Source organism: Ixodes scapularis, unplaced genomic scaffold (genome assembly GCF_016920785.2).
Source record: "Ixodes scapularis isolate PalLabHiFi unplaced genomic scaffold, ASM1692078v2 PGA_scaffold10__122_contigs__length_95168666, whole genome shotgun sequence".
Classification (NCBI taxonomy): domain Eukaryota; kingdom Metazoa; phylum Arthropoda; class Arachnida; order Ixodida; family Ixodidae; genus Ixodes; species Ixodes scapularis.
The window spans coordinates 46730714-46745409 of NW_024609836.1; the positions used below are offsets into that span (position 1 = coordinate 46730714).

The 14696-nt window shown below is 47.7% G+C and overlaps 1 protein-coding gene across 5 annotated transcripts in view; it reads right to left on the reverse strand.

Annotated features, from left to right (window-relative positions):
- LOC8034657 (protein Smaug homolog 2) overlaps positions 1 to 14696 on the reverse strand; it is a 94018-nt gene that overhangs the window by 16488 nt on the left and 62834 nt on the right. For 3 of the 5 annotated variants that reach the window (XM_042288193.1, XM_042288195.1, XM_042288192.1), the window contains exons 5-8: positions 13403 to 13704; positions 10910 to 11218; positions 4883 to 5034; positions 1656 to 1742 (exon numbers count right to left, since the gene is read on the reverse strand). In XM_042288193.1, coding sequence (XP_042144127.1) covers positions 1656 to 1742; positions 4883 to 5034; positions 10910 to 11218; positions 13403 to 13704 — 850 coding nt within the window. The remainder of the gene's footprint in view (positions 1 to 1655; positions 1743 to 4882; positions 5035 to 10909; positions 11219 to 13402; positions 13705 to 14696) is intronic. The other 2 variants (XM_042288203.1, XM_029991101.4) reach the window with 1 other exon arrangement.

The window sequence follows — 14696 nt, forward strand, 5'->3', positions numbered from 1 at the left end:
AGCAAGCTTGGCTTCTAGGCCAGTGACCTGGGTTTGGTCCCAGGCACCAGTTGTAATTTTTTAGAGCGCAGCTCTTAGGGGCCCGTTCCCGGCTTGAGCGGCGTCGCCGTAACCAAGGTCATCCCAAGGTCACGTGACCCCCAAGGTCACGTGACCCCTCCAGATCACGTGACCCCTCCCAAGTTCATCTCAAGGTCACGTGACCCCACGTGACTCCCAAGGTCACGTGACCCCTCGAGGTCACGTGACCCCTCCCAAGGTCATCTCAAGGTCACGTGACCCCAAGACCCCACGTGACCCTTTGAAGGTCACGTGACCCCTCTGAGGTCACGTGACCCCCGAGGTCACGTGGTCTCCTCCCCAAGGTCACGTGACCCCTCCCAAGGTCATCTCAAGGTCACGTGACCCCAAGGTGACCCCCAGGTCACGTGACCCCTCTGAGGTCACGTGACCCTCCGAGGTCACGTGACCCCCCTCCCCGAAGTCACGTGACACCCCCCCCCCCCCCCCCCGAGGTCACGTGACCGCCCCCCCGGAGCATATTAAAGAATGAGGGGAGGAGGAGGGGTCTACCCTCCCCTCAGTACCCTTCACTCCTCCTCCTCAAGAGCTGCGCTCCAATTCGGCGTTACAGGGATTTGTAAACGGCTTCCACTTTTTTTCAAGATTGTTTAGCGATTGCGGTCTAACTGACCTGTACCTTTCGTGCTTATGCGGCTGCTGAGGTTGCTTGACCCTATAAAGCTATTGTTTTAAAAAACTCAACAGTTTACTTCATGGTGCCACAAGCAGTTTCTGCATCAGAGGCGATTGGCCACTCAGTATGGAAAGCAACATGATCGTTCCTAGGCACAACAACTTAAGCAAAGTTATGGTTGGAAAGAGGACTACAGATCACGACACATTTCTTGGCATCAATATATTTGATGGACAAAACACCTCGTAGGGCTAGGTAATGCCAAAAACCAAATTTTCTTGGCCGTACACGCCACATGGCCGTGCTTGCTTTCCTGATTTCCGTGAAAACAACGCCATGATGCGCATGCCCGAAGCCAGGCTGGCTTGGCTGGGCCTGTCTTGGTTAATTTGGCTTGGCCGGCTGACAGCTTAATCACGAGCTGCGCTCCCCCCTTTTTCACGATTGTACACAAAGTAATCAAAGACTATAAAATGTGCAGTGGTGAGACTTGAGCTGGGTCAGCATAATCGTGAGGCTTTTCCATGCTCCCAGTATTGCTGCACTTCTCGAGCACAAACAAAAAAATCCTTCAAATTAACCAGTCTTAGAAGTTAAACTCCGAATTACTGCGCAATTTTTCCCATAGACTTGCTTCTCTAATTACTGGGACCGCAGCACTGCTTTAAACGAACCGAAAAATGGAATAAATGAACTTTGAATTGTCGAGCGTCGAATGTATGACAAATTAGCAAGCTTTTAGCACCGAGTTAGGGTGGTCAAACATCACACATTGTCACGGCAAAGAGCAAGAGGAGAAATGAATGAGGAAAGGAAACAGTATACGAGAGAACAGTACCTGGACCACTAAATGACAGCTGCAAAGACCGAGTACCAGGGAAGATTGGGGAACAATTTTTGAAGTCTCGGTAAGGTAATGTTACCAGCGAAAGACAAGAAGGAAAATGCCAGAACGCACCTTCTCGAGCAGGCGTAAGGTGTCGGGCCTCTCCTTGAGCTTGCGTATGCTCAGCACGATCTTGTGACGGGCCCCCTTGGTGACATTCTTCGGCAGCACGACCCCGGGAAAGAACAAAGGCAAAAGACTATCAGCTCGCAAAACCCCACGCAGAACACGGGCTCGCCGCGACCAGGCTGCTTCAGCAGGGAATTCAGTGCCCCCCCCCCCCCCCAAAATGTCAAGGCAAACAGCCGTCGTTTAATGAAAAGGCGAGATTTGGGAAAGCTGTTGTAGGGTGGTATCAAATTTCCTAGATATCACAAAAAAAAAAAAATTGATCCAGTAAAAATTTATTTAGAATTTTACAAAGAATATTGTTAAAAAAGTGCTGACAGGTCAAAATATTTTTTTTTTATTATTTGAAACAATTAAAAACAATGCCTGGAGATTAATTACCCTCAAAATTCGAAACTTAAGACCTCAGTATTTCTGAAGCAAAAAAAAAAAAAAAAAATTTCCAAAAGCCAAATTTAAAGTGTCCATGTGGATCGCGCCAGTGAAGCGACGTCAAAGATTGAGTTGTCTTGCAACTAAAGGTTTCTCTCACGCTTCCGTGTCGTGTTCGCCCGCGTCCCGCAATCAACCGCTTCATGCGTCCCGCCTATCGCCGTGAGCAAACGACACTTCACTTTCGAGTTTCAAGTTCTTTTAGGGCTCTTTCAGCAATCTCAAATTCTTTGATTTTAGAGCTCTTACAGCAATCTCAAATTCTTTGATTTTAGAGCTCTTACAGCGATCTCAAATTCTCTGAAACAGTGCGAGGTCGAAAAGACTGTGCAATGGACTTTTGTAAGCGACGTGAGGGGCTACGTCACGCTGGTTCCGCGTACCAAAGGCTGCCCTGGCGAAGTAACAACCGAAACTATGGTACACATTTGTTTTGACCATTTGACGATTTCCTTTTCGAAGTCCAAGAGGTCGTCGGGCACCACTGTCCGATTCCCTGATCATCCTCAGTACTACATGCGCCGAGCGCCGCCATGTTTTTTGAGCCAGAATAAAAAGTCAGGAGGCGACATCAGTCTGGACTCCGATTTTCAGTATTTCCAGCATTTGCAGTTGCATTAAAAAACATTTTACGAATTGCATTATTGAATATTAGAAATGTCGTAATCGATTACATCACAAATAAAAAGCGAGGAGGTAAGGAGTGGGAGAGAAGAACGCCAAAAACAAAAATGCATGCGCGCCACAGAATTTTTTTTTTCGTTTTGGTATTTTTTTGTGTGTCTATAACTACAATTTGCGGCGTTTCTGACAACAAAAACAAATACCACATTTGGGGTGTCAGTGCCACCTTAATGCTGCAACCGGTTGTCCCCCTTCGAAAATACCGTTTCTCTTAAAAACACACCTACAGAATCGTTGTCTGCTGGAAAAAAAACTGGTTCCCAGTTTCCTACAGTTTCCTACAGGAGCGGGTTTCTGAGCTACTCTCTGCATAGAGGAGCAGAGTTTTACTCTTTCTTCAAAGGAAAGAAAGAATTGAGGGAGAGTTTTTTTTTTTTTCTCACAGCCCGCCGCTCTTTAAGCAATAATTTAATGTTGCCACTCAAAGTAACATTCATGTAATTAATTGAATGCTTCAGAACCCACATATTTTGAAGTGTGCTTCATACGAGTGAATAAGATACCCAAGCAAACGGCATCCTAAGCAACAAGGTTTGAATTCCAGTAAAATACCCAGCACCAATAACACCGGAAGAGGCCATGGCTCTTTCAAACAACGGTTTAATAATTGTCAGTGGGGCTTGTTTATCCCAGTAAGACGAAAGAACCCCCTCAATAACAAAGTCAGTTTCATCGAAAAATGACCGCATCTCCACGAGGTGAATGATGTTGATTGGGGCGAACCTCTGGTGGTGCTGATGATACTGATTTTGTTCATAGATAGTGCTGATGTATATATAGACGTTGAGTGGCTACATGCAAAGTTTCATCAACGAGTTACTACCACATCTCGGAGCCCCCTATTCGTCCTGCAGTCGTGGCCGAGGGGTTAAGGCGATGGACTAGAAATCCATTGGGGTCTCCTCGCACAGGTTCGAATCCTGTCGACTGCCCAAACATTTTTTCTTTTTATTTGAGCACAGACGCCGGCCGGACGGACGGACAAGGCTAGACCCTACGGAGCTTCGCCCCTAAAAAATCATTACTAGGTGAGCAATGTTCTTACAGTAACCCTTATATCAGTATCACTGCTTGACAGAACCTGTGTCTGCTATACTGGTACAGAATAGAGTCCCAATCATAAGGTAGTCACGACAGTTCCACGAAACACGGGAATGCATGCCTTTGTCCCACCTCCCTTTGACCCCCCAAGTAGGGTTGTGCGAATATTCGAAATTTCGAATAGTATTTCCGAATATTACACTATTCGATATTCACTTCGGAAAAAACTGCACTATTCGCGTTTTTCGAAGTGTTGAGTGCGGCGGGTTAGCCCCGTTGAGTGTGCTTCTTACCGAGCACCGGTGCGCTGCGGAGAAGCCAAACCTGTGAAAGTGAGCTTCCCGGGTGTTGCTTCTCTGCATTACATCGGTGCTCGGTAAGAAGCGCGCTTAACGGGGTAACCCGCCGCGATAAACAATATCGTAATTGCGTACTTGGAAGAAAAATATACATTCGAAGCGTGATGGTGCACCCGTGCCGACTGTATTTGAAAATAAATAGAAACTTTGTGAATGTGTCTATCTACATTGTAGTAAAAGTTTCAAAATTAAACTTTCATGCAAGAGTATACTATGTTAGGCAGAGATGCTTTCACAACCTGTGTTCATGTGAGATTCATTCTTTTTTAACTCGAGATTAAAGAAAGAATATTTTATATAGCAAGATTTGTAAACTCACTCAATTGGTATAGTTGGCTATTTCTATAGGATTCATTTTATGTCAAATCCGTCATTTACTTGTCATCCCAAGACATCAGACCTTCTGAGGTCACAGTTTATAAATATAGATAGATTAAACTTAGCTTATAAATGAACAAGTGGAATAACCTTCTCAGGTTTAGCTGGGTTTTCGTCTAAGCATTATGCAACAGTAGTAAATGGCGTGTAAAAACTATTCGATATTCGAATCGAAAATATTCGGCCAAAACAACTATTCGCTTCGAACTCAAAATCCACTATTCGCAGCACAAGACTACCCCCAAGGTCCCTCCAGGAAAGTCTGCCCCTGTGCACCTGTGCTTCCAGCTTGTCCTCGGTGAGGTTCATCATCTCGTCGTAGCTCATGTTGGCAAACAAGTAGGCGTACTTGTGCAGTCGCAGGCTCTTCAGCCACCCGGGGACATCTGCGCACCAGCCAGAGGAGAAGCAGGCCTCTTTGAAGCAACCTACGAGACGGGGTCCGCAAAGTGCGGGCACGGGACTCTGAGGCAAGGGGGCGGCTTCGGGAGCCACTCTCAATTCACCGGGGTACAGCCGAGACCGGTTATAATGAAGTCAACGGGAATCAGAAGTCACTTCGCTATATCCGCTATTTCATTATAATCGACTTCGTTATAACAGGTCGCGACAGTAAAACGCAACGGGCCTCGCGTACAGTTCCCACCTACTCTAAACGAAGCTATAGAGTTACAAGAACTCGTCGCGAGTCTTCGTCCGCAGAAAAAGAAGCACACTGAAGGTTTGGCGCGTTCGGTTCACCGTGACGCATTGGAGTTCTATTGCACATAAACTCCAGTTTTTTGTCGTACAAAGCACGAAGCTGGCGACCGCACACCGACTGCGCAAAGGATGTTTTTCCGCTTCTTCGGGTCTATTAAAACACCACCGGCAAGCTAGGCCTGCCCGGACAACTGACGTCTGCCTCCACCCGAAGCCGCCAGACAAGCTGCGCTCGAGACTAACGACGCTTCATCCACCTTGGTGCCTCAAACCATGGCGTCCGACCGTCTGAAGCTTTATTTGAAATGGCAAGAAGCACTTTTCCTTCCTCCAGAGACGCTAGAAACAGTCCGTGACATAACACAATGTTGGTCAAGCTTCCCCACACCATATCTGAAGGTGAGGAAGTTGCATTTTGGAATTGTAACTATCCCCTATTGCACCTGCTCTACACTAGGCATCGAAATGGCGGCTTCCACGAGATGGTTTGGGAACGGAGTGTCGACACTCTAAGCCAGGCGTCTCCGAATCGCCGGCCCACGAAGGCCTTCCGGCCGGCTGCAAATGGCCGCAGTCTTTTCGGCGACATCTAGCTCGCGACCCACTGCCATCAAAGCAGAAATGAGCGCGCATAAAAAAAAGTTACTGCGACACGCAACAAAAGCACAAACGAAGATATCAGAGAGAATGAGAGAAAACTGTGTCGAAGCGCGGGTTCTTTCGCCACATTAATTACTCTAAACTGTCATTGCTAGCATCCCCATTCATTGCCTCCCATTTCGTGTCTGTGTAACTATGTTAAAATTCTCTTGCACACTCGTATATCCTACTTACCGCCGAATTCACAAACCTCACTCAAACAGAAGGGCCCCTCCACTTCCTCGAGGAAGGCACGAGGGCCGGCACTGGCCAATCGCGACGGCGGATCCGTTATCGCGATTGGCCAGCGTTGGCACTCGCACCTTCCTCGAGGAAGTGGAGGGGCCCCTCTAATTGAAGTGAAGTTAGAGAATTCGGCGGTTAGAGTATTGTGTCATAACTATTGCATGTTGTCATCATTGGGCCTACCGTCCTCTTTAATCTTTTGCCCTGTGCGAATATACCAAAATCCCAATGCACTTTGATTTATGCTTGGCGAGTTTTCTGGGTCTATATAACTTTGTAAGTTATAATTAGCAACATACTAAATTTACAAATGAAGTATATGTATTAATACACCTCACATTTCTTTATTTCAATTGCTACTCTAGCTTAAATTTAATGATTTAGATGAGGGGTAGGCCAACCACGGCTCGCGAGCCGCATGTGGCTCTTCATGGGTCCAAGTGCAGCTTGCGGCTCCCTGATAAGAGTGCCCACCTTCTCCTCCTGTGCCCCAACACGAAAAGAGTTCTAGAACTAAAACAAAAAAAGCTCACAGTCTTGGCAGGCTTGTACTAGACAACATACATACAGCTGGGCAGCTTTTCGACACACAGATGTGTCCAGTGACCCCGTTTCTTTTATAGTTCTAGAGAGAATTTCAAACCGTATACAGTCACTGACCGATTTTTCGGACTTTGCAGGGACCGAAAAAATGACAAGCTAATTGAGCAGTCCAGAAAAATCAGCAGATTAAAAAAAACTTGCCTTTATTACGTCTAAGCAGGCTTAGAAAAGCCGTCAATAGTGCATTGCTTCAGGTTATGCCTCCGCTTGCATTTAGCCATTTTCTATGAGCTTGAGAAGCACTGCCTTTTTTTTAGCAGAATGGTAGAGTACTTTCCACGCTTCTTAGTGACACCTCTAGGCGGCGGAAGGACAGATGGAGCCACGACGTCCAAGCCAATGAAGTCAGAAAACATAATTCGCAGAGACGAGATGAGAGGTGCACGTCCACGACTGCAGAATGGCGAATGAACAAAGCAAAATGGTACCAAAGATGATGATAATGATGTGCAGCTAGAGAAAAAAAAAAAAATGACCACATCTCCACGTGGTGAATGATGTTGGTTTGGGCGAAGCTCTGGTGGTGCTTGTCTGCGTAGATGCTGAGCCGCAGCATGCCGAGCCTTTCGTTTGATTTCATCTATGTCAGGAAGAGAATGTGTGGTATGAAACGTGGTTATATACGCATTTGAGCATTTGACCGCAGCGCCATCTCGTCTATAAACGTTGAGCCGATGCATGCAAAGTGTAACGCGATTATATACGCATTTGACCGCAGCGCCCTCTCCTGTATAGACGTTGAGCGGCTACATGCAACGTTTCATCCATGACATCCCCAGCTCTTGAGTTACTACCACATCTCAGAGCCCCCTACTCGTCCTGCAGTCTTGGCCGAGTGGTTAAGGCGATAGACTAGAAATACATTGAGGTCTCCCTGCACAGGTTCAAATCCTGTCGACTGTGCAAACATTTTTTTTTTTTTTTCATCATTTTTTTTTTTTTTTTTTACGAGCACGTGAGCTCACGAGCACGATCACGAGCACGAGCACCAGCAAGATCGATGTGAGCACGGACGCCGGACGGACAAGGCTAGACCCTAAGGAGCTTCGCCCCTAAAAAGCAGGAGCATGGCATCACCTAGTGGTAGGACTTGGCAGTACTCAGGTAGTGCTGCTAAAACAAACCAATCCATGTGTAGCTAACACAGAATCTAAAATGGCGGCTTCTCGACAGCGTTTGCCGCTGATCGCTCGCAACAATATTGTACGAAAAATCAAACTTTTGGACTTCAAGCCATCCGAAACATCGGTCGTCGATATGCACTATTCCTATTGGGTTCCTCCTTTAGGTCCGAAATATCGAACAACTCCAAATTATTGGCACCCGAAAAATCGGACTGCGACTGTACGCATAACGGACATCAGCTAGCGAACCATTAATTCCTTTTTGATAAGCGGTTGAATAAATGTTATGCTGCCTGGTGTTATTTGTTATAATCAATGTTTCTTGTTAAAAGTAACCCCCCCCCCCACCTTTTTTTTTCTGCAGCTCTCAACTTTTGTAGTTTTGTGTGCGATTCTAACCCAATGTCACTCTGGCCACCCCTGATTTAGATGCTTATTTATGTTTACTTACCTAGTATTTCCTTATTTAGATTCACTCGTTTATTTTCTGGCCCTTGAGACTGCGACAGATCCCCAATCTGGTCCCTTAGCCAAAACGTTTGGAGACCGCTGCTTCAAGCAGTAGGTTCTTAACCTGGGTTCCTAGGAACCCGGGTGCTCATCAGGGTACACTCACGTGTTCTTCGAGCCCCGAAATTTCCTCAACTGTCCTTGCCACTAATTAAGCGTGTTTCTATTTTAGGCGGTATTGTAGCAGACCTGAGCTATCCATCGATGCATAATTATGAGCCAAACACTCCCCAGTACGTCGATGCGTAGCTCACTTAACGGCACTATCTCTGCTCTCGGTAGTTTCGCGACGGCCTAAAATTGTCGGAAGATGGTACCGTATTTACACGAATGTAGGTCGACCCTTTTTTCAATTTTTGAAAATCTGAAGTGGGTTGATCGACTTATACCGTATTTACTCGCAGAATGAACGCACTTTTTTTTCCGAAAAATCGATGCAAAGTTGAGGGGAACGTTCATTACGCCAAGTAAAATTTTTGCGTCCGTATTTACTTCCATAATGAACGAACCTTTTATCCTGAAAAATCGAACTTCTTATCTCTTTGCGCGGGGCGCCGACCCCGTAACCAAACTAAGCTGTGCAAAAAAAAAAATTTTTTTTCTTTATTTCTTTCTTTAGTTTTTTTTGTTTTTTTTGCCGCCTTTGGCAAGCTGTTTTGTTTGCTTAGGCGTTGCTTAGGTGAGGGCTCTCCCCTTATCTTTCTCATCTCCTTGCGCGCCGCGCGCGACGCACGACCCCCCCAAACAAACTGCGCTGTGCAAAAAAAAGAAAAAGCTCCTTTTTTTTTGTTTGTTTCTCAGTTCCTTGGGTTGCTATTGTTTGTTGTTTTTTTGCCGCCTTTCGCAAGCTGTTTCGTTCGCTTAGAGCGCTTCTCTTTCTTACCTCCTTGCGCGCGGCGGCGCGCGAACCCAAAATCCACACCGCGCTGTGCAAAAAAAAAAAAAGCTACTCTCCATGTTTTTTTTTTCTTGCTTCCCTTGGATCTTTGCGAATTTTTTTAACGCCTTTTGCAAGGCGTTTTTTCCCCCCGTTCTGCCCATGCATTCGCGACCTCGCTGTACCAGGATAGAAAAGCGCGTTCATTTCGCGCGCGTGGGGGGAGGCGGTCAAAATTTTGATTTGACGTCCGAGTTGGGGGTGCGCTTATTACGCGAGTGAAAAAAAAGTCAAAAATTTGAGAGCCGACTTGGGGGGTGCGTTCATTGTGCGAGTAAATACGGTAATCGAACCAAATCATTCCACCGGTGGCAAAAACGAAACAATCGCGATACCATGGACAGCTCGGCTTGTTACGAGTTCAGCCGGCTGTACCCCTAGCATTACACTGTTTTTGTGTGCTCTTTTTACAAATTAATTATTTTTTATTAGCGCGAACGAATATCATTGGTAGCGATTCACAAATTAACCCGAATGCACGGCGGTGCACAGAGCACGGAGCGCCCGACTCCCGGGGGGTGGCGGCACTTCTCGTAAGAGCCACTCCGGAGGCCGCTGGAACAGCCTCACGGCTCGCTTGGCTAAAGCCCCTCTACTTGGCTCGCTCAACCCGTGGCGCCGCGGCCTCTCTTCGCAGTTTTTCGCACGATTCACGGTCGCACATCGTTTGATCGAGTACGAGATCATGCTGGTACGCTAACTACTGTATGTTCATTTGTATTGAAACGCAAAAGATCCGGACAGTTTAGGTTTTCGGTGCTCGTTAATGGCCATTCTTCACTCAGAAGCAACCGACAACTGCGCTGTTGGACGCAAGTTCGACCCCGTCGGAGTGGGTGATGCTCCAGTGGAGTCTGCGCTGGCGCGGAATCTTAAAGTGTGACGGCAAACGAAGAAGCTTCCGCAGGCCGAAGTCTGGATAGGTGGGGATGCCTTCCGGAGTTGGAGGTCAGGCTTGCAACGTACGCCGCAAACGTGCACAATTGGTCCCTACTCGTGACGTCCAACGCGATCACCGAGCAAGCGCAGAAGATGCGGTTGATGCTGTCATTTGCGAAGTGCGAGATTTCATTGGGCGATGCCGACGATGTGCTTCGAGAACATAGCAGTGATGACGACGGGACTGACATCACCAGTGTGGACGAGTCGTAGTCTAGTCGTGGACGGAGTGAGAACGACAGTGATTCAGTTGTCCCGCCTCCAGCGTGAACTTCCTAGTTCCGACAACGCCTGGCCATCTCATGCACCTTGCACTTGCATGTGCAGCCAAAGCACGCCAGAAGGCATCGATCCCGTGTTGGAGGCTCGGCTTTCTTAACAGATACTTTGCCGTTCTTACGTGTTCGCAATAAAATGCTCATCTGAAATTTTTTTTTTTTTTTGCTGGTGTGCGATGTGGGGGGGTTGACTTACAATCGAGCCGACCTACAATCGTGTAAATACGGTAGATCCCTTCTTCCAAACATATCGTACAAACTCTAGGGCGTGACTCCGAGGTGACGAAGGCCCCAGGAAAAAGAGGGAGGGTGCCCCCAAACTGACCCCTCATGCCGGCGCCGTCCAGGCCAAAACTCGATCGGGGAGGGCCGTCCTCGGGCCCGTGTCCCTCGGACCCCGAGGAGGCCACGCTGCTCTGGGGCGACAGGGGTGGGGCCCCTGTGTTGCCGTCGGCGTCTCTGGGGGGTGGCGCACAGCGCCAGTCCCCCGCCGACAGGGGCTGCGGGGGGCCCGGAATCCGGCCGGGCCCAAACCCCTGCTGCTGCTGTTGTGACTGGTGCATTGGGTTTGTGGCTGAGCAAGGGGGCGTCAGGCTGCTGCTGCGCTTCAGCGTGGGCTGAGACAGCGGGGAACCTGCGGGGTAAAGGAAAAGAGAATTAATCGCCTCATGCTACGTATAAAGTTTGAATAACGTAGAATGCATACTTGAGGGGCTGTGATATTGATGCAAAATGTGTTTTATCGGCCGAATTTCACAAAAATGAGTAATGTTTTACTGTAACAAAAAACCAACACTGAACAGCGTTATGTCCAGTCCACGAGAGTAATACGAAGTAAATATGCGCCTCGTGGTCGCGTGCCTTGCGACCTTGAAAACGTTTGGCCGAATGAGGACGGTTCCTCGGGCTCCTGTCATGCAGTGCTCTCTGACGGCTGTATCAAAATTAACTGTTGGGCTAGTTGGCTACACACTGTATAAAAATTCAAAAGTGCGAACACCAAGGAAAAAAAGAGGGGACAGGACAGGAGTTGGAGTAAGCGCTCTGTCCTGTCCCCTCTTCTTTTCCTTGGTGTTTGCGCTTTTGAATTTTTATACTCTCTGACGGCGTTTGTCAGAAATGGGAGCGAAACTTCGACACACTTGCTCCGTGGTGAGGCAGTGCCGTTCAGACACTTCTTCCTTTTTCCACTGAGGCCATGGCTCCTACAAAGCAGACGGCCGCAAAATATATGCGAACTAATCGAAAATGCAAGAAGCGTTAGGAAGCAGCAGGAAGAACCTTCAGCAAGGACTTTGCAGACAAACGCCGATAAGTGTAAGGCCTTCCTTGTCAGCACAATCAAGCTCGTATAAATTTTTTCCCACTAAATTTAGCAGATAGCGGTCATGTGACAGGCGTTGAATAGTGTCTCGTTGCATCACCTACCTGGTGGGGTCATATGACACCCTGACGTCACTGAGTCATGTTACATGGTCAACTGTCAACTTGCCTGGTCAAATGGCACTGTGACATCAAGTTACATGGACAGTGACACTGTGAGGTCAAGTTGCGTGGTAACATGGCACTACGACGTCAATACACGTGGTCACATGACACTGTGAAGTCAAGTTACGCAGTCATGTGATGTAAAGTTATGCGGTCGAGCGACACCACCATGCGACGTGACGCCACAGGACCACATAACCAACGGAGGTACCAGCAACGTGATTTTTATACTTCTGCGTTATCAAGTTTTCGTTTAAACTTTTCACAATGTTCTAGGCCAGGGATCTCCAAACTTTTTGGCTAAGGGGACAGATTGGGCATCTGTCACAGTTCAAACTCACCAAGCCTAAATCAAGGCGCATGGAAACTTCGGCACATTCGTGCAGTGCGAAAGACTAAGGAGAATGATAAAACTAATGCTGACACAATGCATGTAAGAAAGCAAAGAAATTTTAACTTAGTTACGGGACTAAGAATAGTGATGCTACTGATCACACGAAAGAACTCCCGTTACAACGCAGTTTCTCATTCTCTCCACTATCCTCTTTTGCGAATATGGAGCGCGTCGAGGAGCCTTTTGTTTCTTTAGGCGCACATCTTTTTGTGTTGGTAGCTGAAAGCGAGCCGCGAGCCGGGCTTCTTTTGAAGTGCCGCGGCCAGCCGTGGGCAGGATCTGGTCTGCAGGCTGGAGTTTGGAGACCCCCCTTTTAGACTTTAAAACCAGCCCGCAAAAGCATTCCGATTTAAAAAAAGAAACAGTTTGGGGTAGGGTTTACGTCTAATCATTATACGTCACAATCTCTCCGCTGTGGTGTGTTCAACTAAGATTGGTGGCGCCTGTTAACACCCGCTTGCTCTGCCGGTGGCTAACTTCTGGTTAGCCCAGTTGGTAGAGCGCTCCGATAGTAACAGTATCATTACTATTATCAGTAGTAGTAGCGATGGTATAGCCAGCAAAGAGTGCGGTTAATTTAAGCGCAGAAAAACAAAATGACCCCAAACGGTTTTTCGGGCAGACCTAAAGCCGCAGTCGGACTGTTCGTACAAGATACTAAAGACGCCGTGTTTGTTGCAGACAAGATGACAAAATTATCTGCAGAAACACCTCAATCATGTTACAAGCGTGTTTGCTTCCAACAGTTCTGCAGACAGTTTTCTGCATGACCAACGTGACACAACCGTCATATACGAGAAAGAAACACGCTTCAGACAGCGTCTGCAGTCTGTCTTTCGTACAACGTATCAGCAACGACACCGTGGCTTCACCCTTTCAACACGGACCGACCCAACCTTTTTTGCCCTGCCCGGAGGCTCCCCCGCCCCGACTCACCGGTCCGGTCGACGGGCGAGAAAGGAGAGGAGGAGAGGACCGAGTTGGACGGGTGCAGGGCCATGTGGCTGGAGTCCAGGCCCGGGGGCAAGGAGCCCCCGGCCCCCCCCAGGGACAGGCCGAAGCCGTTCAGGTTGGGGCCGTAGTTGCCGTTGAGCGCCCCGAAACCCCCCTCCGTGTTCCATGAGTCCAGGGATCCCGGGCGGCCCCCCGCCCCGCCCCCTCCTCCACCGAGGGGGTCGACCAGCGAACCGTTCGGCGGGGTCGGGGCGTCTGGCATGGGAGCCACGTGATCTTGGTACCTGGGGGGAGTCGGGTTAATGTAATGACTTAGAGGGAAAGGTCCCGTGCATTTTGGCCACTTTGGAAAGTGGTGGTCCCGACGGGGCCGTATTGCTGTCGGCACTTCGAAGTGCGCAAAGAAGCAGAAAAACACAGCTTGCAAGGTCTGCGCCGAGTTTCTTCTAGCTTGGGTTTGCACAAAAACACCGGCATCGCGCACTGCATAAGACATATTAAAGCTGGTGAGAGCTCGAGAAACTTGAACTCGTTGCGGCAAAACGAATATGCCCACTCACCTATCGGCTGCTTTTTTTTCTTGTCAATCTTTTTCTAATTCTTTCTCTCTAAGCCATCGACTTCATCACTTACCACAAAATACTACAGAAGCACCCACTTTGTCCAAGCACCTGCTATTAACATTTCTCAAGCTTGGGAATTCTTCAAATTAAATGTTAAGCACCCATGACTAGGTCAATTAAGTTTTTAGGAAAAGTAGGGTATGCGCTCCCCCAGTATTTTACGGTACGATTTGCCCCTTTACACTCCTGTCTCTACCACCCTGCCTGGGGGCTCCAAAGAAATGAAGTCGTCTCATAGGGTCCGACAAAATTTATACTTCCGACTCGATTAATACATCTAGTTTTGAAATTACATTCTCACATGTTTGACGTCTAGAGTTATTCACCATTCCAGCGCAACTCTATGGCGCTTCACAAACAACCATATCTTCTTCATTTGCAGCAGTAGTCCTCCCTCATCTAGAAACCGATTGTGAAGCAATTTCATTTGCTGCCAATTTGTAGAACATTTCTTCGACGAATCATTTTCCTATCACTTTTACAGTCATTTCCTAACACACCACACAATTATTTTCTAAAACCTCTCAAGGGCCGAGGACACAATCTGTTTAAGATGAGGGACTGAGTGAGTTGGCTATTCATTCTTATTCAATGTGAATTGTTCTTGAGAGCTGTAAATTATAAATGCAATCTGTGTAACAAAAAAAAAAAAA